Consider the following 23504-nt stretch of genomic DNA (forward strand, 5'->3'; position numbering starts at 1 on the left):
CTGCAGCGAGCTGCCGGCTGTATCGTGAGCAAGGACCTGGGCTTAAACCATCGGCACCTTCTGACCGGTGACAGGCAAGTTGTGGTTGTTGTCATGTTCAGTTCTCACAAAGCTGAGACATCCTCTACACACACATAGCAGTATAAAGTGCTACGGTGACTGCGAAATAATTCTGTAGTAGCACTTTATGATAGGGTTTAAGGGTTTACAACACAGGGGATCCTCTCAGCTTGCTGAAGTGACACCTGAAATCAGTCAGAAAGTGGCAATTCTGTGATTCACACCCAGAGAGATCCTCTTAGTCCAAGCCCTGTATGCTCTAAACTAGTTAGTATTTGGTGGTGGTGCCCATTTTTGCCATTCCAGTAGGTGTGTGTGTATTAATAGGTCATTGTTGTAAGTTGCAATTCAGTAATGAGATACATTTTGAACATCTGTTCATATACTTGTCATCTGTATGCCTTTTGTTTTGTTTTTTTGAGACAGGGATTCAGTAAATTCCAGGGCTGGCCTACAACTTACTATGTAGCCCAGCCTGGTCTCAACCTTTGTGATCCTCCTGTCTCCCTCGTATGAGTGATGGAATTTACAGCATGCCGTCACACTTGCGTTGTGTATGTAATTAGCACTGGTGAAGGATCTGGCTCAGATGTTTTGTTTTCTTTAACTCAATTTTCTGAGTATTTTGACAGTTTGAGTTTTTTATTGAATTTTCTGATGTAGATTTTGGGTAACAGGTATATTGTTTAAATATTTTTATCTCTGGTTTGTTCTCTCTAGTGGTTTCTCTCAGAGCAGAAGCCTTTTGTTTTTAATGAAATCCTGACAATTCTTTCATTCATGTATTTAGTGCATTTGGTGTATTTTTTTTTAAATTACCACTTAGCACAAGATTTTTACGGTTTTCTTCAGTTGTCTTTTAGGAGTTTTGGGTTTCACATTTAGGTTCATATTCCATTTTGAATTATTATGAAGGGTATAAAGTCTATGTTCATGTGAATGTCTTTGTTCAGTCACTTGTGGTAGTGTGTGATGGTATCTTGATTGCGAGCGTGAGAGGATTGAAGGGCCTAGATTAATAAAGCTTGCCGCTGGGTGGGTCTGCTGAGGGTTTTGCCCAAGAGGATTAGCTAAGTGGGGAATTCTAATCCTGACTGTGTACAGCACTGTCCCCTATGCCAGGGGTCCCAAATGGAATGAAAGGAGGAAACCAGCAAAGGTAGGCGTTTTCTCTAGGCCTCCTCGCTGCTCTGAGGTGGACTGCTCTACCCTCACCACGATGGCCCAGAACCCTAAGCTAAGCTTTCTCTCCTTTGAGTTTGTTTTTTCTGGTGATAAAACTTTGACATATCGCATTTACTTTTTTGCCAAAGATGAATTGACTCTTTTGTGTGGATCTACTTCTGGGCTCCCTCTTTTACTTTATTGATTGTTCTTTCATCAGTACCAGACCAGGGATGTTGTCACACGCTGTATTCCCACACTTGGAAGATGGAGGAAGGACTTAACAGTTTGAGGCAGCCTGCGCTAAATAGTGAGACTCTTGTCTCAAAAAGAACAAGGGGTAACCAGGTGCTGGTGGCTCTTGCCTATAAAGATCTGAGGATTAGTTTGAAGCCAGCCAGGGCAGGAAATTCTGTGAGACTCTTACCACCAGTTAACTACCAAAAAGCTAGAAATGGAGTTGTGACTCCACTTGAGCAATAAAGCTCAGGGACAGTTGTCCTGAGTTCAAGCCCCAGGACAGGGACAATAACCAAGGAGTGAGATGTAGCTTGATGATACAGTGCTGAAGAAAAGCCCCACACTATTCTGACAGTTGAAGTTTTACACAAGAATCAGCTAATGTTTGTCTTTTGACTTTATTATTCATATAAACTTGATTTAAACTATCAGTTTGTTAACCACGAAATAACTTTTTGTGATTCTAATTGGAATTGCATTGAATCCATAGATCAAATTGGGAAAAGCTGATATATCACAATTCTTAATAGAATCATACTGAAATTACATGATGTTCATAATCTGAGCATTTTTATTCTAATATAAATAAGACAGGTGCTGGTGGCTCACACATGTAATCCTAGCTACTCAGGAGAATGAGAGCTGAGGATGATAGTTCAAAATCAGCTTGGGCAGGAAAGGCCTTGAGACTCTTTATTTTGCCAGGCTTGGAGCTTGAACTCAGGACCTGGGCACTGTCCCTGAGCTGCTTTTGCTCATGGCTAGCACTCTACCATTTGAGCCACAGCAACACTTCTGGCCTTTTCTGTTTATATGGTACTGAGGAATCAAACCCAGGGCTTCATGCATGCTAGGCAAGCACTCTACCACTAAGCCATATTCCCAGCCCAGCATGAAACTTTCTCTCCATTTAACCATCAGAAAACCAGAAGTGGTGCTGTGCTCAAAAGTGGTAGAGTGCTAACCTTGCATACAAGAGGTCAGGGACAGCTCCCAGGCCCTGAGTTGAAGGCTCACAACTGACAAAAAATAGATTAAAATGTGTTTATCTGTTTGCTTAACAAGGAAAAAACGTGGATGACAATTCTATACCCAACAACACTGAGATGAAGAAAAAATTATGACATTCCCTGAAAAAAGGTAAAGGTATTTTGTACCAGTAGATCTGCTCTACAATGCGAGTCCTTCAAGCTAAAGTGAAGTGAACCTAGATAGTAACTGTAACAGACCAGGGGTCAGAGGAGGGGAACACATTCAAGACTAGAAAGGAAAAGGGCATGGGTGTGGAGTTTGGGGTGATGAAAATTTTGGAAATACATACTGGTGATGTGTTCAACGTTGTAATTGCCACTTAATGTTACACTTCTAATTGTTTTATCACAAAATATATTTTTAAAGCTGTTTAATTTCCCTGTGCTTTTTTGTACATTTAAGTAATAAGAACTGTTTTCAATGTGATTGATATGAAGATACTCTAGTACTAGTCATAGGTATTTGTTAATATGTTTTACACATTGCTGCTTTTTAATTTGCCAGTATGCTAGAATTTTTGCAAGTATGTGTATAAATAGCTAATCTGTGATTTCTTTCTCTTCGGTATTTGCTAGATTTGGATATCAGGTTTACAGTGGAAACTACCTTGACACACACAGGTATCATATGGGCTGAGAGACCTGTAGCGAGGTGAGGAAAACCAGCAAATGCTCCAGATACTCAAATTGATCTATACCATATGCAGTCAGTAAGTCTAAGCAGTGAGAACGCGGAGCCATACAAAAATTTCTGTTGTACACATGAATACTGCTCACCAAAAACTAGATTTTATTTCATGCCCCTTATCTAGAACACTGTGGGGGCTTGATTTATTTTCCTTGTGACACCACCCAACTCCTGCCTTTCAACAAGCTTTTCTAAAATTTTCATGTCCACTCTATTTGGCTTGAGCAGTTGACCCTAACTGTGGCCTTGCTCTTTGGGAAGTGTATTTCACAAAGGTAAAGGCAGGGAGACGGCAGGTCACAGGAAGATTTAAACACCTGATGTAAGGCAGGACTGAGACTGCTCCACACCCACTGAATTAAAGGCTTTGGGTTTTGAAATTTTAAAAATTATTTTAACCCTATTTGCAAATAAGACAGGCTTACTGCACTGGCATTATAAAATGATTGTGTTCTTCCCAATATTACAGCAGCTAGACCATTTGCAGAAGGTAAAGATTATCTACTTTTAAAAGGTTCTACAAATATCACTTGTGAAACTGCTTTTGAATATGAGGCCCTGGGTTCAGCCCCCAACTTACTACCAAACACCAGCCCTGCCTGCTACGTCTACTACTCTTGAAGATTCTGGATGGTGACAATTTTTTGCTATTTCATTAGCATAAATTAATAGTACAAGGGGATTTTGTAATGATTCCCCAGATGTGTACTATATACTGTGAACAAGTTTGCACCCTCTGCAGTGTTCCCCTGGCTCCCGTCACCCCCTTTTAGTATTTGATAGTTTCATTATCCTATGATCATCTATATAACGTAACATCCTTTGATTCTCTTCCACCCTTCTCAGTGCCCGCTCCTTCCCCCCCTCCTGCTGATACCTCCCACATTGCCCTTTACATAATCCTGTTCCCTTATCATTTTCGATTCAGATTCCATATATGCCTGAAAACGTGATATTTTGCCCTTTCTTTTCTTAGCTTGCTCAACATAATGGCCTCTAATCCATTTTCCTACAAAGAGCAGTTTCATTCATGGTTAAATAACTTCAGTATGTTGGATATGTGTGTGTATATGTATACAAAGCACATTTTCTTAATCCATCAGTTGTGTGACATCTAAGCCAGTTGAGCTGCTTGGTTGCTGGGAGCTGGGCTGCAGTAAACTAAGTGCACAGGTATCTCCTGTATGGTGGTTTACATTCTCCTGGCTCTATGCCCAAGATTGGCATGGCGTAGTCCTAAAGTGTGGAACCTCCATACTGATTTCCATAGTGATTGCAGTAGTTTACATCCCCACCAAGTGTCTTAACAGTGTCTTCCTCCTATTCTTGCCAGTGTTTGTTTTCTTGGTGAGGGTGTTGGGGTGAGATGTAATCTCGGTGTTATGGTATTTCCTTTATAGCTAAGGATGCCAAACCCAGGAATGGAGTATGCATCTTTCATTTCTTTCAGCCATATCTTCTACTTTTCATTGCAGGAGTCATTCCTGCATTTTTCACAATTCCTAGGAATTTTGAGTTATTATAACATGTTCTTAAACATATTATTGCTAACACTTAGAAGTTCTATTTTGTAGTTACTGAGCTTTTCACACGCACCTGACCTGCTTTACTGACAATGTGTCATTAAATGCTCTTAAATTTTATCAAAAGCCATTTCTGTATTTTTTCATTTTTATTCTTTTTCCTTTCCCTGAATTTAGGGTCCCCTTTCTGTATTTATTGAAATAAATGTTTCTCCTGAATTCTATTAATGTAGTGAAACATCTGAGTTTGGTTTTCAAATGTGAAATGGGGATTGTATTCTCGGGATAAACTCCCACACAGTCATGTGCAAGTATCGTGTGTGTGTGTATGTAAAATGAAAGCTTCTGATCTATAGTCAGGTTAATGATTTTATATTACATAACATATAACCTCCAAAAAAAATAGAGACATCCTTAGAGACTACAGTGGTCTGAGAACGTCTTCTATCTAAAAAACGGCAAATAATTTCATTCACAGGCCTAATCTGCTATTTGAGCTCAAAATTCCTGTCATTACCACTGAAGTAGACTAGGAGCACCTGGGCCTTGGACTCAGGGCCTGAGCACTGTCCCTGGCTTCTTTTTGCTCAAGGCTAGCACTCTACCACTTGAGCCCAGAGTGCCACTTCTGGCCTTTTCTATATATGTGGTGCTGAGGAATCGAACCCAGGGCTTCATGTATATGAGGCAAGCGCTCTTGCCACTAGGCCATATCCCCAGCCCCCAGCACTGGCTCTTTATGTAAAGTTACAAAATGTCCGCCTTCGCAGGGGTATTGTAAGTACAAAACCACCAAAAATAATGTCTCATAATTATGAACTGAGCCAAAATATTATATGAATATTTTAATGCAAAATGCTTAACACTTAAAATTAGCAAAGCTCCATTTAAATTAAAATTTCATTTAACTAAAGATGGTTAACCCCAAGAATTGTACAGTAGTTGACTTCTGTATAATGCCAGTCCTATGCGATACAATAAGAACTGCATCGTTAGCTGTCACTTCCTCCTTTGCTCTTCTGGACCCAAACAGGTGGGGCAGGGTGCTCAGACAGACACGAAATAAAGTAAAACCCAAGTTAGCTGTGCAGCAATTCTTAAGTTAGAAACCCATTTGACTAGCCGTCCAAACAGCTGGGGAATCACTGCAGGTGTTTGTTCAGAGCTGTTAAGAGGTTTTGTTTTACAACGTGGTCAAATCTGCACTAAGTGGGAAGTCACAGTATAAGGATGCATGGTCTGCAAATAGTTCCTACAGATACACACTTCGTGTCTGTAAACACTAGTAAATATACATTAGACAGGGGACCCTCACAAGTCGGGTACAGTTTAAAAAAGAAGATGAGGTAACATGAAATCTCAAAGTCCACAGGAATCCTGCCTGAAGAGTTTGAACAGCTGCCAGTGATTTGTTTCCAATGTGCGGGGGGGATTAAGGTTTGCCGAAACCAGATTCACTGGCTTTCAGCATAGCAACCGCATCTTTCACTGCATGGTAGATAACATTTTTCACCTAAAAGGGAAGCAAAGATGATCATTTTTACCATTAAATTAAAAAAAAAATTCTGTCACAAAAATATCCCTACCACCAATTATCCACACATCACAAAAAACAATTTTTTGTCAGAATTATTATAAAGTGGTTGTAACAAAGGGGTTTCAATTCCTGAAGTCAGGTTTGAGGAAAATGAATGCTGAGCAATGATGTCCTTTCCCCATCCCATCCCTCAAGTTGGGTATTTCACTTCCATTTCATCACCTGACCTATGCCTCTTACTTTTTTTTTTTTTACACACTTGTACTTGGGCCCTTGGTTCTGCCTGAATTTCCACGTAGCTGGGACAATGGAGACTACAGTGTCTGACCTCTCCCACACCTTGCCTTTTGATCCCGGAGGGTCCAGCTGTGCTCTATTCACAGTCCATCGAGAACCTGCAGTGCTAGAGCTCAAGCATCAAGGTTCAAGACTCCTGGCTGCTGACTGAGCTAAAGGTCAGAGGTGAGAACTATGTAGCTCCCTATGTCTAGCCGTTCATAGAGAACAGTGCACAGGCCAGAGAGTGAATCTCAAGCCAGGGTCAATTTCCTCTAAGTTGGCTCCTCCTTCACTTGATAGAAGAACTAGATGTGATAGGGGTGGGGGCTAGGGAGGGGAACATGAGATCTCACTGTGCAAACCAAGCTGGTCTGGAACTTGTGATCCTCCTTCTTCGCTCTCCATACCCAGCTCTTGGGCTTAGATGTGTATGGAACTTACTGTTCTTTCTGTAAATTGCTTCACTGTGAGTTCATCAGACTATGTTGGATGGTTCTAAGGACTCTTATGAGCTGCGAAGCCAGAGGCAACGATGCTCCTTTTACCTGCAATTTGTCTTCGTGGTTGGTGTGCGTCTGTGACAGATAGCGGAATTCCTGAGTGAGCCAGAAACAGTGTTTCACATGCTCCGGAGACACGAAGTCCTCGGCCACTTTGATACAGCTGTACAAGTTATGAACCTGAAACGACGCCCAGCCACATCTGTTCACACTCCCAAGGTCAGAGGAGAAAGACAACAAACAAGAAGCAAAGAATGGACTAGCTTCTCACCTGATGTGGAGCTCCTGCTGGGATAAAGACCACATCCCCAAGAAACTGTACAATAGCCCAGCCTTGAACTCCATATTCTTGATGAAGACGCTTTCTTAGCGATCGATCTAAGTACCAGCTCTGATCATGAATAGGATCGTGGTCGGCTGGGTTTTCTTGACCTTGTTCTTCTGATACCTAGAAACACATTCAAAACAGCAAGCAACTGAGCAATGTACCAAGAGTCAAGATAAGCACTTCCCCCACTGAACAGTGTTGGCAATCAGTAAATGTTGTCTTTGTCAACTACTGTCCCTGTTAGCAGAGAAGAGTAGTACTCAAGAGATACTGACAAATGATAAAGGCTCGTTTGGTAAACTGGTGTTTTGGGTTGTTTTTTGCCAGTCCTGGGGCTTGAACTCAGGGCCTGGGAACTGCCCCTGAGCTTCTTTTGCTCAAGGCTAGCACTCTACCCGTCGAGCCACAGCACCACTTCTGCCTTTTTCTGTTTATGTAGTACCAAGGAATCGAACCCAGGGTTTCATGCATGCTAGGGAAGCAGTCTACCTCTAGGCCACATTCCCAGCCCCTGCTGCTTTTACAGTTTCAAAGACCTACTTTCACCGAATAATTTTGAGTTCTGAAACTCCCCAGGGTCTCTACACAGTAGGCAGCAGATTTTGTGGGGGTCAAGTGGCCCTGCACAGCCAAGAGCTACTTCATCGCCATGGAGCGGGAGGAGTGTTCACATCAGGCCCCCACCAAGGAGAAATGGTTGCAGTGACCTAGAATTACCACCTGGTGCCCTTGCTGACAACTTGCCTGGGCTCTCAGAGTGACAGAACCTTAGCAATCACTCAGAACATGGACACAGTTGGGCCAGAGATTGCCGCATGAACTTCTGAAGTGCTCAGATTTCAAGGCAGTAAAAACAAAGACATTAGGAAACTCCTTATGAACTAACTTGAGAACAAAAATCTCCAAATGCACTATAATATAAAACAATCATAGAAGATAAAGCCTCTTCTCTTTAGAAGCACAGCCCTAATCTTTTTAAATCCTTGTTTCTTAGCAACCACTGTAAGCCTACCCAATCTGACATGCCAGTTGGTTTACAATAGTGATTCTTAATGCTATTCTTTTCCCATGCTGTGGAGCAAGGATCATACCTTTTTAAGAAATTCTCTTATTTTCTCTGTGTCCTTAGCAGCGTATATGTGCCAGAGGGCTCCTGGCTTCTCTTTTCCTTCTATAAATCGTTTTATTGTAAGTTCATCAGAATCTCCGTCTTGGATGGTTCTAAGGACTTCTAGAGCAAGAGAAAGCAAGTATCAGAGCTCAAGCACCTCAACTACTTTTTGGGGAGCGAGGATAGGGGGAAAACTGGGTGAATTCAGGGCCTTTGTGCCTGTTACACAAAAGCACCTGACACACTACCTTCTTCCTGCTCACACTGTCCTTTGGGAATTCCCACATAAACCATGACATTAGCTGCATCAGACACATCCAAGTGCAGATTGGTTGTTCCATATTTCCGATCTTCTGGAGTGATTAATCCTACAAAGCCAAAATGTCTTTTAAAAGTTACTGAAGACAACACTGCTTTAGGTCTATGTCAATGGTCACAAAATTTCTTTCTGATCATGCAAAAAATTTTTTTAAAAATCATTTTACCTTTTCAACTTTGAAAGATTCCTATTAAATATTTAGCTATAAAATAATTAAAACTTGTTTCTGTGGTAGCCAAGAAATGCTCTAGAGCAAGAACCAGCCGAGGAAGAGTCCATTAGGAGCCTCCCACTTCGGCACACCCCTCACGTGCTGTATTCGGGGGCGGAGGGAAGGCTAGCCAGCTCACTGAGCTGACTGGGAGGTCCTCTTTCTGTTCCTAATTCCTTACCTTTGAAAGAAGGCTCACCTTAGCCCAGATGTCACCTGGATGGCCTATTTCTAGCTTAAGACTTTGCTCTTTACATTGGGCGGCAGAGGAAAGAAGCATGGCGTGGAGGGGCAGGGCAAACAATGCCGGGCATGAAAAGGGCCAAGGCTACTGGGAGGAGGGCTTGCCTGCGGGCGCCACTGGAGAGGCAATGTTAAAGACGGTGCTCCAGAAGCCCTGGAGCTTACTACATCTGTTTCCAACTTGCTGAAACACCAGTCCCAGGAGCAGGAAAAGCATTGAGGAGGTATGAAGGTGAAATCACAGGATACAGAGGTAGGCTTCAAAATGGTAAAGATGAAGGGATGTGGTAATGAAATAATTACAACAAAAAGTTGATGAGTGGGTGATGAGTGTAGGTGAGTCAATTTATTAGACTGTATCGATAAGTCTTCAATGTATCTGGAAAGTTATTTCTGTAGTAAAACCTTTAAAATTCAGGGAATGCAAATGAACACGCTAGAAATAAAATCAAAGTTGTACATACATGATAGTATGAATGAATATAGGAATATCTGATCCTACCGTACTAAGCTCAAAAGCAGAAGAGAAATAAAATACTGGCCTGGTGGCATGGCTCAAATGGTAGAATGCCTATCTATCTGACAAAGCCTGAGGTCCAAACCCTATTACTGCCAATAAACCTCTAGACTCTGAAAATGTACAGGAAAGCAAACACAAAGGGTCCAATTGTAAATGAAGGGAGAGATGAACACCAATTGGAGACAGTGGGAAAGACTAAGAGCGAGAGATACAGGATGGAGCTGGCTGCCTGTCAATGCGTCAAGGAGAGTAAAAGCTGTGTGCAACGAGGCCCGCAGTCCATTTGAACAGTCAGAAGACACTGCACATGGAAACAGCAGACACACAGGGAGGAAACAGCAACAGCAAAGAATTCTCAGAACAGCTGTCAGAGGACGAGACTTTACAGAGCAACACTGCCACCTACCTGACAGTACTGAGGAGAAGACCTACTCTGCTGCCAAGCTATTTAAACCGTGTGGGCAATTCATCCTGAAATATTTCGCACATAATCTACTTCTAGTCCATACAGCTTAAAGTACAGATACTTATGATCTGACGCTAGTGGCAAAAAGCTTTGACATGCCAGTGTCACTATAACTCTGATGTAAATAGCTGCTCTGGTTAGGACCTGAGGAGCCCGAGGGAAGGGAACCCCAGCAAAGAGAACCCCAGCTCTTGCAGGATTCCCTAAGACCTGGGAGGCAGACAGCATGCAGAAAGATTTCCACTTTCCTGCTTTCTTGTGCACACTATTTCTACCTTCTTCTGAAAGCACTCACCCCTGGAAATGTTCCCGACTACTTTCCCAGTGTTGCTAGGTAGACTCAGCATAACTGTGTGTGTAAAGGGAGGGGAGGGGCAGCCTGTCCATCCCCCACCATCTCAAGAGAACAAAGGTGTCAAGTGAGTCTCTCTTTTAAGCAAGGTTGTGGTCTAAGAGGCCAGCTGTGGAAACTGACAGGAAGTAATTATGGGAGGAAGGAAGTTTCCAAGACCAGAAAACGAAAGCCAAGCAGTAAGTGAAGTTCACGCAAGGATTCCAACTGCAACTTCAACTATAAGGAAAATCCTCAAAACAGCCAATTTTTATGACAAGATGGCCAAGACCCCCAGATTCACTTCAGCAACATGAAGATTCTGCAATAGAAAATCAGATGTAGAAAAGAGAAAAGGCTGCATGTGCCTTATACCTGCAGCTATGAAAAATACATGTGAGCAAGGAACCAAAGGAACCGTGCAAGCACAAAAGTGTTAGGTGCTCCCTTCCCTGAGATCAATTTTCCAAACATCTTGTTTTATTTCCATTATAATTTTAAAAAAATTAGCTGCTCCTTCTTACCATAAGCATTATACATCTTGGGACCCAGATCTGGCCGAACAAAGTAGTTTGGCAGCCTGGAGGCCAAGTTGAGCTTGCCATCTCTCCTTGTGTACTCCGGCAGCGGGATGTTAGCCATCAGGTCATCAAATCTAAGAGAAAGCCAGAAATTTCCAAAATAAGCTTGTTTTTCTCAATTATTACATGATTTGTGTTTTGCTTCTTCTTCTATACCAAAAGAAATGCATCTATCTATAATCATTAAGCTGGACATAGCTATTGTCAAGATTTAAGATTAGAATGGTAGCAGTCACGAACAAAGACATTTTCCTCTCTCCTACATCTCACAACTATGTCCAAATGTTCTGGAATATCTCAAGACAAAATATCTGAGCAGCCAGGCACCAGCGGCTCATACCTGTAAATCCTAGCTATTCGGGAGGCTGAGATCTAGACTTTTACCTCCAATTAACCACTTAAAAGCCAAAAGTGATGTTGTGGCTCAAGTCGTAGAGAGCTACTTGAGTAAAAAAGCTCAGGGACAGCACCGAGATCCTGAGTTCCAGACCCAGGACTGGCACAGATCTGAGCAGCAATTTCCTCATTAAGAACACTCAGGGACAATATATTACTAATTAGTGGAGCTCCTTTTCATGGTTTCATGCTCAACTCAGGAAAATGGAACTACCAATTCAGATGTCTAGTTAGAATACTGAGACATGACCAGCTTTTCCTACAACTGATTGGAAACTGGCTGCAGGTCTATCTACATTAGCTACTTCTCTGGCGGAGCCATTTCCTCTATTGGTCAAGCTAGATCTACAGCTCATAAGCTTTATCTCATTTAAAAAACCCATCTCGGGCTGGGGATATAGCCTAGCAGCAAGAGTGCCTGCCTCGGATACACGAAGCCCTAGGTTCGATTCCCCAGCACCACATATACAGAAAACGGCCAGAAGCGGCGCTATGGCTCAAGTGGCAGAGTGCTAGCCTTGAGCAGGAAGAAGCCAGGGACAGTGCTTAGGCCCTGAGTCCAAGGCCCAGGACTGGCCAAAAAAAAAAAAAAACCATCTCCCACCAGACACCAGTGGCTTACACCTCTATAACTTGGCTATGCAGGAGGCTGAGATCTAAGATCCCAGGGCAGACAAATCCTTCCTTCAGACTCTTTGATATCCTAAATGATTTCCTTACTGCCTCCAAGAAGAATTTACCCTACCAAATCAAGACAGAATAACCTCGTACCTGGAAGGCATCATATCTCTAAAATCTTCTCCTGGTGGCCAGTCCTTAAGTTTCAACACCATTGGTTCCTTATCATTTTTCAAGCGATCTGAAAGGTAGCATCCAGGTTATATTAAATAGTTATAACTCAGAAACACACACACACAAACATTTTATGTTTTAACAATGGAGTCAACGTCTCTAAATAAAAATTTCATGACCCGTTTGGTATAAAAACTCTATTAAGGGGCTGGGGATATGGCCTAGTGGCAAGAGTGCTCGCCTCGTATACATGAAGCCCTGGGTTCGATTCCCCAGCACCACATATACAGAAAATGGCCAGAAGTGGCGCTGTGGCTCAAGTGGCAGAGTGCTAGCCTTGAGCGGGAAGAAGCCAGGGACAGTGCTCAGCCCGAGTCCAAGGCCCAGGACTGGCAAAAAAAAAAAAAAACTCTATTAAAAAAAGACATCCTCCATGTGCCAATTGCAAACCCTTTTATTCCTACTGCGTCAAATTAATGTATACCCTGGGGATAGAAAATTAAAGACCCAAATTTAGGTATTAGGTGTATTAGGGTCATATGTTTCTAGATGTTCTCTGAACTGCTCCTATTCCTTGAAACCCCGCCATTCCTCTAGCCCAGCGGCGCCTCTTGCTCAGTGCTCCAGGCGCACCATGCAGCTCCCACAATCATCAAACCCCACAGGGGTTGAAATCTAATTTTCTGAGGCCATCATGAAATAGAATTGACTCAGCTTTGCTCAGAGATTGAGACCACCTCATCTCCTGTTGAGGGTTAAGGATCAGCTGAGACTTCTACTTTCTGGACAATATCTCTCAGGTTTAGATGAGAACTTTCTTTTTTTGCATGATAAACTTTGTAACTTGGAATACTTGTAAGACCAAAAGAGGGAAAACAGACACAAACATTTTCACATCTCAAGCCCCTTGAAACATCTTTCATACATACTGGGAACATCTTCAAATCCATCCCAGAAGTCTCCCACTGTGGCTCCAGTGATGATTTCATTGGTCCTACAATTAACCAGGTCCACTTCCTGCTCACCAAACTCTTTCCGGAAGGATTCAGGTTTCCAAAGTTCGGTGTTCAGTTTATGATGTACTCCGGACACCATCACCGGCTACAAGGAAAACAAGCAAGCTTTAGTCTGAATACCTCTAGCTCTGTCTAGACCACAGGCAGCCCATCTGCAAGCAGCTGCTGGTTTGTTTCCAGGTGGCTGTTCTTCAAAGCGGCTGTAATCCTCACCATTCATCGATTACACATTCTGGTCTCAAGCTACATTACTAAGGTTCTGCTGGGAAGGCTCACCCTACTGTCCCAGATCCCATTACAGGATAAAGGCCCAGGACCTTCGCAAGTGCACTGCTACGGGCCCCCAGCCCACCAATGCAGGGCAAGTAATATATGGACCTGAAGTTGCCAAGACCAAGTTGTCCAGGATACCTGGCATTTATGTGAACTAGCCTGCTTTTAACAAACTAGCAAAGGGGCCAGGGTTTGGCTAAGTGATAGTATATCTGCTTCATAAGCATGACACACACACACACACACACACACACACACACACACACACACACACACACACACACAGAATGACTATTCTTACAGCCTCTGAATGTTTGAGTGAAATAGCAAATCCTCATAGTGTACGCAGGGCTGAAAAAAACACCAAGTTTTGTTTTTGCTGTACAACACGTTTTTCTATCTTACATTTTCCCCAAATTCTTGTCCAAGAACAAAGTGTTCTTTTAGTGAGGCTACTACTTGGCTAAAAAGAAAACCCAAATCCAGAGATCAAGAAAGCAAACCAAACCGAAGCAGCAAAGAAAAGGGACAAAAAAGCTATGCATCTCCTAATCATATCAACTACAACACTGTTTGTAAAGTAGGTGGGGAGGGTGGGAGGACACACTGATTGCAATCACCTGGCTCCAACCCGCCTAAAACTGCAGTCAGCACAGGCTTTTATTTAGGGAAGAAGCATGATTTAAAAAAAAAAAACAAAAAACAAAACTGTTTTGTCCAATCTCCTCCAAGTCCCATCTGCCTCTTAGTCACAGTTCTGCTTCTCCTGTTAATGTCCACCAAACATGATTCACTAAGCCTGTGTTTCATTTAGAAAAAAAAAAACAAGGGCTGGGGATATGGCCTAGTGGCAAGAGTGCTTGCCTCGTATACATGAGGCCTTGGGTTCAATTCCCCAGCACCACATATACAGAAAATGGCCAGAAGGGGCGCTGTGGCTCAAGTGGCAGAGTGCTAGCCTTGAGCAAAAAGAAGCCAGGGACAGTGCTCAGGCCCTGAGTCCAGTCCCCAGGACTGGCCAAGAAAAAAAACAAAACAACAACAACAAAAAACAGGGCTGGGAATGTGGCTTAGTGGTAGAGTGCTTGCCTCGTATACATGAAGCCCTGGGTTCGATTCCTCAGCACCACATAAACAGAAAAAGTGGCACTGTGGCTCAAGAGGTAGAGTGCTAGCCTTGAGCAAAAAGAAGCTCAGGGACAGTGCCCAGGCCCTGAGTTCAAGCTCCAGGACTGCCCCTCCCCCCCCCCCCAAAAAAAAGCATTGTGGTCTGTGTCTGAGCTAGTTGTTCGGGCAGAGACAGGATTATTGTATTCTATGGCCAGCCCAGACGGAAAAGGCCTGGGGTCATGACTCAAGGGGTGAAAGCCTGCCTATGGTGAATGAGGCCTGAGGTCAATCCCTAGTTGGGAGAAAAAAGGGAAAACAAAGTAATGGGGTAAGGATGGCCAACTGGAAGCACTCAGGACCCAAAATGGGAAAGGGAAGTTGACTGTACAAAGTGAGACTCACAGCCACCCATCCTCAATAGATACCCTAAACATAAAAGAAATACCATGTAAGGGGGTAGGGGTTAGCAGGAGTCGTATGTCAAAGGAACAGAGAAGATAGATATGAAATTGGGCCAGAGAAGCAGAGGCCCGAATTACCTGCCCTTGTTTCCAGCACTCCCTAAACACATTCCAGTTGCTCTTGTTATTGGGATCTTGTAAACATAGCAAGCGATTATCACACAGCCAGTAGTGAGGAGTGTCAAAGCCCAGAATGCTAGGCTTGATGGTCAGTCCTTGAGGCCTCTTGGGTAAATCAGAGGAAGTCTTGTTTTGCACCAAAGAGGCAAAGATGTCATCAAGGATTTTTGGTGTATTCTTGAGCCCATTCTCCGTCTGAGTTTTGGAAAGAACACAACCATTAAATACACCATTCCTTAGTACCAAAAACAAAACAAAACAAAACACCATTCTGATAGTGGTAGGACGGGGAGTCCAAGCAAGGCAATGAGGCAATACCCTCCCCCTTTGGGTACAGAGAAGTGAGAGTAAGAAAAAGCACAGGAATAGTGGGGCCCAGCCCATTGCTATAAGCCAGGGAGATCTGTCCCCACAGAGGCGAAAAGGTCCTTCATCCTACACCTCAATTTACTAAATCTTCTTTGTTCGCTTCCCAACTTTACAAGTACATACCTTTCCTGTAGAGGAATTCAAGAGATTGCGGAGGAATCCAGAATTATTGTTGCTAACAGGTGTCAAAATTGTGTTGTTAAAGGTGTGAAGGACGGTGTTGGATTTGTTCAGAGGAGGAAGGGATGGAAGGCATTTGATTTCATTCTTTAAAATTGGCATTGTTGGTTGTTTTTCTAAAACAAAACCAAAAACATCCAGATTTAATAGCATTCTAGAAGAAAATGCATTCATTAGTAATCTATTAGCAAAATTATTTTAAAGCTCAGTTTTCGCTTTCTATAAACAAAAAATGTAACGGAACAAATACTAATGGTATTTTTTTTAAATTAAGATTACTTTTTTGGACAGTCCTGGGGCTTGAACTCAGGGCCTTGGCAATGTCCCTGAGCTTCTTTTATTGAAGGCCAACAGTCTACCACTTGAGCCACAGTGCCACTTCCAGCTTTTTCTGTTTATGTGGTACTGGGGAATTGAACCCGGGGCTTCATGCACGCTAGGCAAGCACTCTGCCGCTATAAGTCACATTCCCAGCCCCACTAATAATGATATATTATTTAGTTAAAGAAAGACACCTAATTGATGTTTTAAAGAAAATTCAATGTCCAGGTGAAATGATGGCAAATGGCGTTTTGTTCTTATATTAGTTTACATTAGTTATACAGGCATGTTTTCACTGGTGTTTTTTCACTTGTATTTTCTGTTCGTTGCTATTATACAAAACAGTCCTGTGAGAAATGCCAGCTACTACTATGCTGGTTAGTACCAGGAACCGACTCTGTAGCCTCGTTTAAGCAATTGCTTAATCCCCAGACTGCACCAATAGCCCAATTCCAACGTTTTTATAAAAATAATAAGTATTAAACTCGACATAATACTGCTTATCACCTAAATTTCTTCCAACTTTTTTTTCCTGCCAGTCCTAGGGCTCGAACTCAGGACCTGGGCACTGTCCCTAAGCTTTCTAGCACTCTTCCACTTGAGCCACAGTGCAACTTCCAGCCTTTTCTGTTTATGTGGTACTGAGGAATAGAACCCAGGGCTTTGTGGATGCTTAGACAAGCACTCCACTGAGCCACCTTCCCAGCCCTCCTACAACTTTTGGACACTCAACTACATTTACATTTCCAGAACACTGACTGGTTACACATGTAATTCCTTTAATAGTGTCAAATTTGATTCACTACAATTGAGTATTGTTTACAAGAAGGAAACTGACCTGTAATTCTTCTCACTTGAAAGTAGAATTACCCAAATTCTAACCTAAGTCTACTCAGCCCCAAAGTCCACGTTCTTTATTTCATCACCAGTCATCCTGGGACAGCCGCAGAGGTAACAGAAGTGTAAATGCCGGCAGCATATTCCAGTTTAGATGAAACAGGACTATGTACAAGGTAAGGGCAGCAAGGTGAACGATCACCTATGCATATCAAGCGTTAGCGCTGCACCATTCTTCCCAAATAAGGCCTTATCTAATCTCAAGTGCTATGAGCAGCACTGCTTGTCCTCTTCCGTCTTTATGTCACACACACTTGTACTAGTGGCAGGTCCCAAAACAACTTCCGGGACACTAACCACTGTTCTCAACAGCAGAGGCTGCTAGGTCCTTCGTGAACGAACTCACGTACTCAGGAACAAACAGCAAGGGAGCAACTGACCCTTGTTTTCCTTGTTGACATTCCCGCTGGTCAGGTCGGCCAGCCAGCTTAAAGGTGATGTGCTAGCCGGACAGGCGGGCTTTGCGCTGCCGGCGGGCTTGGAAGCCGCTTCTCCACCGGCAGCCGCCGGCTCCAACGTGGAAGGACTCGGCGGGATAACGGTCCCCAGAGCCGTTTTCTCCCCTGCTAACGCCGTCTGTGGTACATATAAAAGGAGAATTATGCAAAAGCTAGAGAATGATGTCTTCCCTTCCTTCCTTTCTTTCTCCTCTAACAGCCACCTAGTGAGAGCCGCAGACATCAGAGAGAATAGGAAATTCCCATTTGTTACTTCCAGGTCTTCTAGTGAAAATACAGGACACATAACACCTGCAAGGCACAAGGTATAATTTATTCCTTTCTTCACCCTCTACCACCAAGTTAGTACATATCCGTTATTATTCCATAATATATCATGTGGCTTTAAAATGGCCAGGCTTCCCTGAAAAATGAGGCAGAAGTGCTCAAAAAATGAGGCATGCAGAAAAGCTGGAGTTTCAGAAGAAACAGGACAAGGAAAGGGATTAATGCTCGCCTGATTAGGCTTCAAAATGTGATGGCATACCACTTATTCTGGTATTCAGATGGTGAGTTGAAAAAAAATGAGAAGGAAAAGAAATATTCAAGCTCCTGTGCTAATTAATCTACGTCCTCCTATAAATATGACATGCTTCTTTTAGTGTCGCCCAGGCATGAGTTCTGATTACCACTCCTGTATCACGGATGAGAAAAAGCTAGAAAAAGAATTTGAGTTCAGTTTTAAACTCTTATATGACCGCATGGTGCCTTCAACATCCTATCTTTATGAAAATGTGAAAGGATTCTTGATTACTAAACACAACTGTAGAATAATGGTGAGCAAGGTGAGGGCAGACAGGGGAAAGGAGAGAGGCAGGCTAATGGTGAGCAGGGTGAGGGAAGACAGGGGAAAGGAGAGAGGCAGGCTAATGGTGAGCAGGGTGAGGGAAGACAGGGGAAAGGAGAGAGGCAGGCTAATGGTGAGCAGGGTGAGGGCAGACAGGGGAAAGGAGAGAGGCAGGCGTGATTGCAAGGAGGCCGTTAGGCATGCGTGACAGCACAGAAAGGCTCCTTTCATCCCCTCTTCCTTCAACTCTTCATACAGATTATAGGTTATAAAATCCATTCACTAAATATCTTCCAAGCTTATCTGAATAATTCTTCAGGACACATGAAAAACATTTAAAAACGTTTAAGTTAGGTAGATTTTTATCTACCTACATACTAAGTAACTACAGAAGAGGTTTGGCTTTCTCAAAGGACAAGAATGTAAAACCTGAAAGCGGCCACAGACGGGGGACACAAAAGCAATGAGGAGTAAGAAGGAGGGCTGTGAACTGTCCACCCCCTGGCAGTGTCTTACGTTCCTTTTGAACACTGCTGAAATCCCTGGGGCACGTGAAACACATAACAATCACAAGGACGGCGAACGGCATAAGCAACAATACCTGCTTTAGGTCTTCCTTTGAAGCTGGCTTTGAAAAGAATTTGAACTGTCTGTTTGAACAGGGACAGTTTGCCTTTATTCCCCATTTTGCTCTGATAGAATGAACGATGTCTCCAACATCATAGAGGGCTAGAAAAAAGAAGGTTCAGAGGCAAACATTTGAGCAAGGGTGTTAGACACTTTGAACCTCAAGCCAGCAGAGCCGCAGCTGCTATCTCCCACAGGACCACGCTCCTCCGCAGCATCGCGTCCATCCCTCTTGTTCATCCTGCCTTTCTGAAATGTGCCATTTGCTTAACTGCTACAAAAGCAGCCACAAGAGCTTAAACAATGCTGGGCACTACCTGATGCCTTCGGACAACTCACAGAATGTAGCAAAATAAGATGAGTAATCACAAGGCTGTACCAAGTCAAACCAAACAAAATGACCAGCCCCTGTGAGTTAACCAAGACAGACAAGGAAGAAAACCCCGGCCACCCCACAAGATACCTTTGCCGGGAATGATCTGCGTGGGCATCAGGTTCTCGGGCTCGTGGATCTGACTCTTCACACATCGCAGCCAAGAGAAAGTCTTGTAGGCAGCCCCTGCACGTAACAGACTGTGGTGACCTCTCTCGGAACCTGGCTGCCCCGGTGCAGCAGCCAGGACAGGGTAACAAATGCCTAACGAGGGCGAGGCTGTACGTTCAAACCCCAACACAGAGAAAACCCAGCAACTGGTGGGCAGCCGGGAATCAACGTCAGGCTTCCACGCGTCACGGGGGAGGGGGAGTGGGAATCAAGCGGGTTCTCACCTTGCTGGCAACTCTTCCTTTTCATCCGGTAGCAATCCACACACACTCCAAACCCGCACCGAGGACACACCCAGTGCAGGTTGAAGATGGTGGTGTCGCAGACGTCACACATTTCTCGAACACCTTTGACAGCTCGCTTCCAGGCAACCTGTCCTGCAAGAATGAATAAATCCTTTAGGATTGGGAGGACAAGACTTCAAAAGCGAAGCGGGGTGTGTCTGTGTGAGAGGGGGGTATTCCTACTTATGACTAGAGTCCCCATCGACTGTTCAGCTGTCTACCACGAAGCTCGCCTGCATTTCCTCAGCACCCCCACCAACTTGCACTGGTACTTCACACTCATGCCTGCCTGTGCTATGCACACTCACAGTTCTGCTTCCCAGAGATGAAGTTGTGCTCAAGAAAAAACTATGAAGCAGCACCAGCCCACAGCAGCAGTTCCTAGTCAAGAGTCCCTTAGAAAACCTAGAGGCAGCACAGGCCAAGAAAGAAAAGGTCACTCAGATACAAAAACCCAGCCATCAGCACAGGAGCTCGGAGCTCATCACTAATGCCCAGTTCACTCAGATAAACCAGTCCAAGTCCCAAAGTGGCAGGGAATAATGGCTCATGACTGGAATCCAAGGAAAAAGCTGAAATCAGGAGACAGCTTTTCAAGGCAAGCCCAGGCAAAAAAATCCACAAACTCCATCTCAAGCAATAGCTGGGTGTGGTGGTGCATACTGGTCATCTCTACTAAGGTGGGAAGCATAAAATACAAAGATAACGATCCCAGGGGTCGACCTGGGCAAAAATAAGAGACATTAAAAAATAACCAGTGCAAAAGAGGGCTGGAGGCACGGCTTAGCATTAGAAGCACCTACGTGGGAAGTTTGAGACCTTGAGCTCCAGCACTGTCAAACAACAGAAAAGTAGGAAACTTCGTTTTGTTTTTTACTGTGTCCAGCACAGTAACTTAACATGGGCACTAAGTCACAAAGGAGTTCCTTCACCAAGCAGGAGAAACTGATTTTACCAGACGCACACTAACTGAACATCTAGGAGACTGCCACAAAACCACCCAGGGCCCTGCAGGGTAGCCTTTTCCATTCCAGAAGCCAACACCTGACAAGCGGAGGAGGAATGGGCCTCTCAGACTGGACACGCCACTGGACAGCTCACTTCAAAGGGACGGGTGTTAGCAGGTGGCCGCACCAGCTACCAAGGAGGGGGTGCAGAGGAGGCAAAGGACTGTACCACAGGAGAGCCCTGCTGTCACCAGCAGATTCCTCCCAGGAACTTGGGTACATGTCTGTCCGCTTGCTTTTTCTATGTTCACATCTTCATTCTAATCCAGTGAGTGATGACTTCATTCTTTCCTTACACTGAGCACAATCCAAATGACCCCACCTCTCTGCATTAACCTACTCCAAATGAGTGGGCTTCCATCACGTTACTACAGTTCATGAAGTCCATACGCAGTACACAAGAGCTCTAGGCATTGTACACAAGAGGGACTGTGAGTTTCATTTTGGTTGTTTGGATTCGGCTGTTTGGCAGAAAGTGTTCTTTAGATCTCTCAGCCACCCATTTAAGGCTCATTTGCTACAGAGAATACCAAGTCTAAAGGAGGACTCTGCCTCTCAATACCAGGATCAGAGGGGAAGCCCTCTAGGTATGACGGCATCTTTCCACATCCCTCTTCAAGATTCAAAATCAGTACTGTGCTTCTTTCTAATGTGGACAGTTTGTAATAGAAAAAAGAAAAAGGCCATCACAAACGAGAGGAGGAAAGGTTAATGATGTCTCAGAAACGAATTATGCCCTTCAAAAACAACCACCTGTGCTTTTCTCTGTATGTATGTATATTTTTTTAAAAAGTCACCTTTACCAAAGGGAAAAAACATCACATGAACAGCTCTTTGGTTTTAGGAAGGAAGCAACTAATACATTGCAAAGGAGAATCTACACTGAAGTTCTACATTTATGAGCACTAGAGCAGTTACTGAAGAAATTTCTCCCAATCTACTACTTTTGTCCAAATGTGTTTACTAAGGAAGGTTTGTGCCACTACTCAGAGTGGAGAGCCTCTACCACTCGTCCTATACAGACTAGGGATGAGGATGTTTCAAAAGATGTCTAAGTTTTGGCTTCCGTTTGGTTTTGGGGTACTAGTAACAGAGCCCAGGGCCATCCACGTGTTAATAAGCAAGTGCTCTACCACCAAGCTACAACCCCAGTCTCCACAACTCCTGGGCCCGATTGGAACACATAACACATCTATACCAAATGTTTCTTGAGCTGAAACTAGTTTGTTAGTTTTTGGCTGCTACAATCAAAATTCTTCTATAAGGGTGGTGTGGCTGCTTGTACTCAAACATACCTCAATTATGGAGTGTATGTAAAAAGACATACTAGAGGAATGCAAAGGCTCACTATTAACTGCCGGTTATGTATTTGGACAAAGTAAATATGAGGCCTGTAACAGCATCTCATTGCTAAGAGGCTCATGTCCTCCCAGACGTCCTACCTGAACATGTCACCCCCAAGGGCTTCTCATGCCCCACATGGATACCTGAGTCTTACTGAGCTCAAGAGTGCTATTAAAGAACAGAAAAAAAAGACACACACCCAGGTATTTGCCCCAAACTCTGCTTGAATAGAATCATTTGCATCCGAGCCAGTTCTCATTCTCATGCTGACTGGGACTAGGCTGGTCTAGGACATGGCCGGTCCATTCGTATTTTCCTTGAAATGGCTGGCTAAAAAGTCCTTTCAGCCCTATGGTGAGCCCTACACTGCGGGTAAAGCTATGCAAGCAACACTACTTCACCCTGACATTTCTGTTCCTTTGGTAATTCTCCCAAGTACACCCTTACGGATGGGTGGCCAACTCGGATGAAAACTGTTACAAAAGGAAAATGGCTATCTTGTTATAAAAGTCATCTCAATTTCTGGTGAAACTGAAACCCATGCAACTTTAGACCCAGGTGTCTCAGAAAAATCAGGTTGGAGTCAAATATCCTGCCCCCTAAGAGATGCTCTTACTGTGCGGCTCAATAGTTGACATAGCTTCCTTTTCAGAAATCACCATTTGACAGAAGTGGTCTCCAATGTTGGCCAGGATGTACTTGGCTGTGTCCAAGTCAGTTCCCACAACGTTTTTGGTCAAAGGCAGCCACAAGCCAATTGCTTCACTGTCATATTTGTTTGGTGTTAAGAAGCCTTCTACCCGCAACACACCATGCTTGTTGAACTGTAATCTATAAGTAGGAGAAACAAAACAAAAAATCATTTATACCTTGCAATTCTATGCAAATACAGTTTCGATCAATAAAGTCATTCCCAGTTGTCTGTACTCTTCATGGCTGCTTATAGCCAATTATTTCATAATGTCTCTAGAATGTTTTTTAAAAAATCAGGTCAGGCTGGGAATATGGCCTAGTGGCAAGAGTGCTTGCCTCGTATACATGAAACCCTGGGTTCGATTCCTCAGCACCACATATATAGAAAAGGCCAGAAGTGGCGCTGTGGCTCAAGTGGCAGAGTGCCAGCCTTGAGCAAAAAGAAGCCAGGGACAGTGCTCAGGCCCTGAGTCCAAGGCCCAGGATGGGGGGGAGGGGGGGAAGCAGGCCTTTCCCCCCCCAAAGGATAATTATTCAATGAGGATGTAGGCTTTAACGTCAAGGACTGTCCCAAAGTCACTATAAGAAAACTGACAAACAAGGTGATGAATAATCCAATCAGATCTGAACACAACTACTGCTTCAGAAATAATG

At 43.7% G+C, this 23504-nt stretch overlaps 1 protein-coding gene across 2 annotated transcripts in view; it reads right to left on the bottom strand.

Annotated features, from left to right (window-relative positions):
- Positions 1-5536: 5536 nt before the first annotated feature.
- Positions 5537-23504, bottom strand: part of Kdm3a (lysine demethylase 3A) — a 47223-nt gene continuing 29255 nt past the window's right edge. For both annotated transcript variants that reach the window (XM_048352541.1, XM_048352542.1), the window contains exons 12-26: positions 22774-22988; positions 19747-19899; positions 19442-19537; positions 18953-19080; positions 17448-17643; positions 15793-15965; positions 15259-15495; positions 13250-13421; positions 12300-12387; positions 11076-11206; positions 8710-8829; positions 8442-8581; positions 7294-7470; positions 7068-7202; positions 5537-6219 (exon numbers count right to left, since the gene is read on the bottom strand). In XM_048352541.1, coding sequence (XP_048208498.1) covers positions 6139-6219; positions 7068-7202; positions 7294-7470; positions 8442-8581; positions 8710-8829; positions 11076-11206; positions 12300-12387; positions 13250-13421; positions 15259-15495; positions 15793-15965; positions 17448-17643; positions 18953-19080; positions 19442-19537; positions 19747-19899; positions 22774-22988 — 2242 coding nt within the window. In that variant the 3' untranslated portion in view covers positions 5537-6138. The remainder of the gene's footprint in view (positions 6220-7067; positions 7203-7293; positions 7471-8441; positions 8582-8709; positions 8830-11075; positions 11207-12299; positions 12388-13249; positions 13422-15258; positions 15496-15792; positions 15966-17447; positions 17644-18952; positions 19081-19441; positions 19538-19746; positions 19900-22773; positions 22989-23504) is intronic.

This window comes from Perognathus longimembris, chromosome 8 (assembly GCF_023159225.1).
Source record: "Perognathus longimembris pacificus isolate PPM17 chromosome 8, ASM2315922v1, whole genome shotgun sequence".
In the NCBI taxonomy this organism is placed as follows: Eukaryota; Metazoa; Chordata; class Mammalia; order Rodentia; family Heteromyidae; genus Perognathus; species Perognathus longimembris.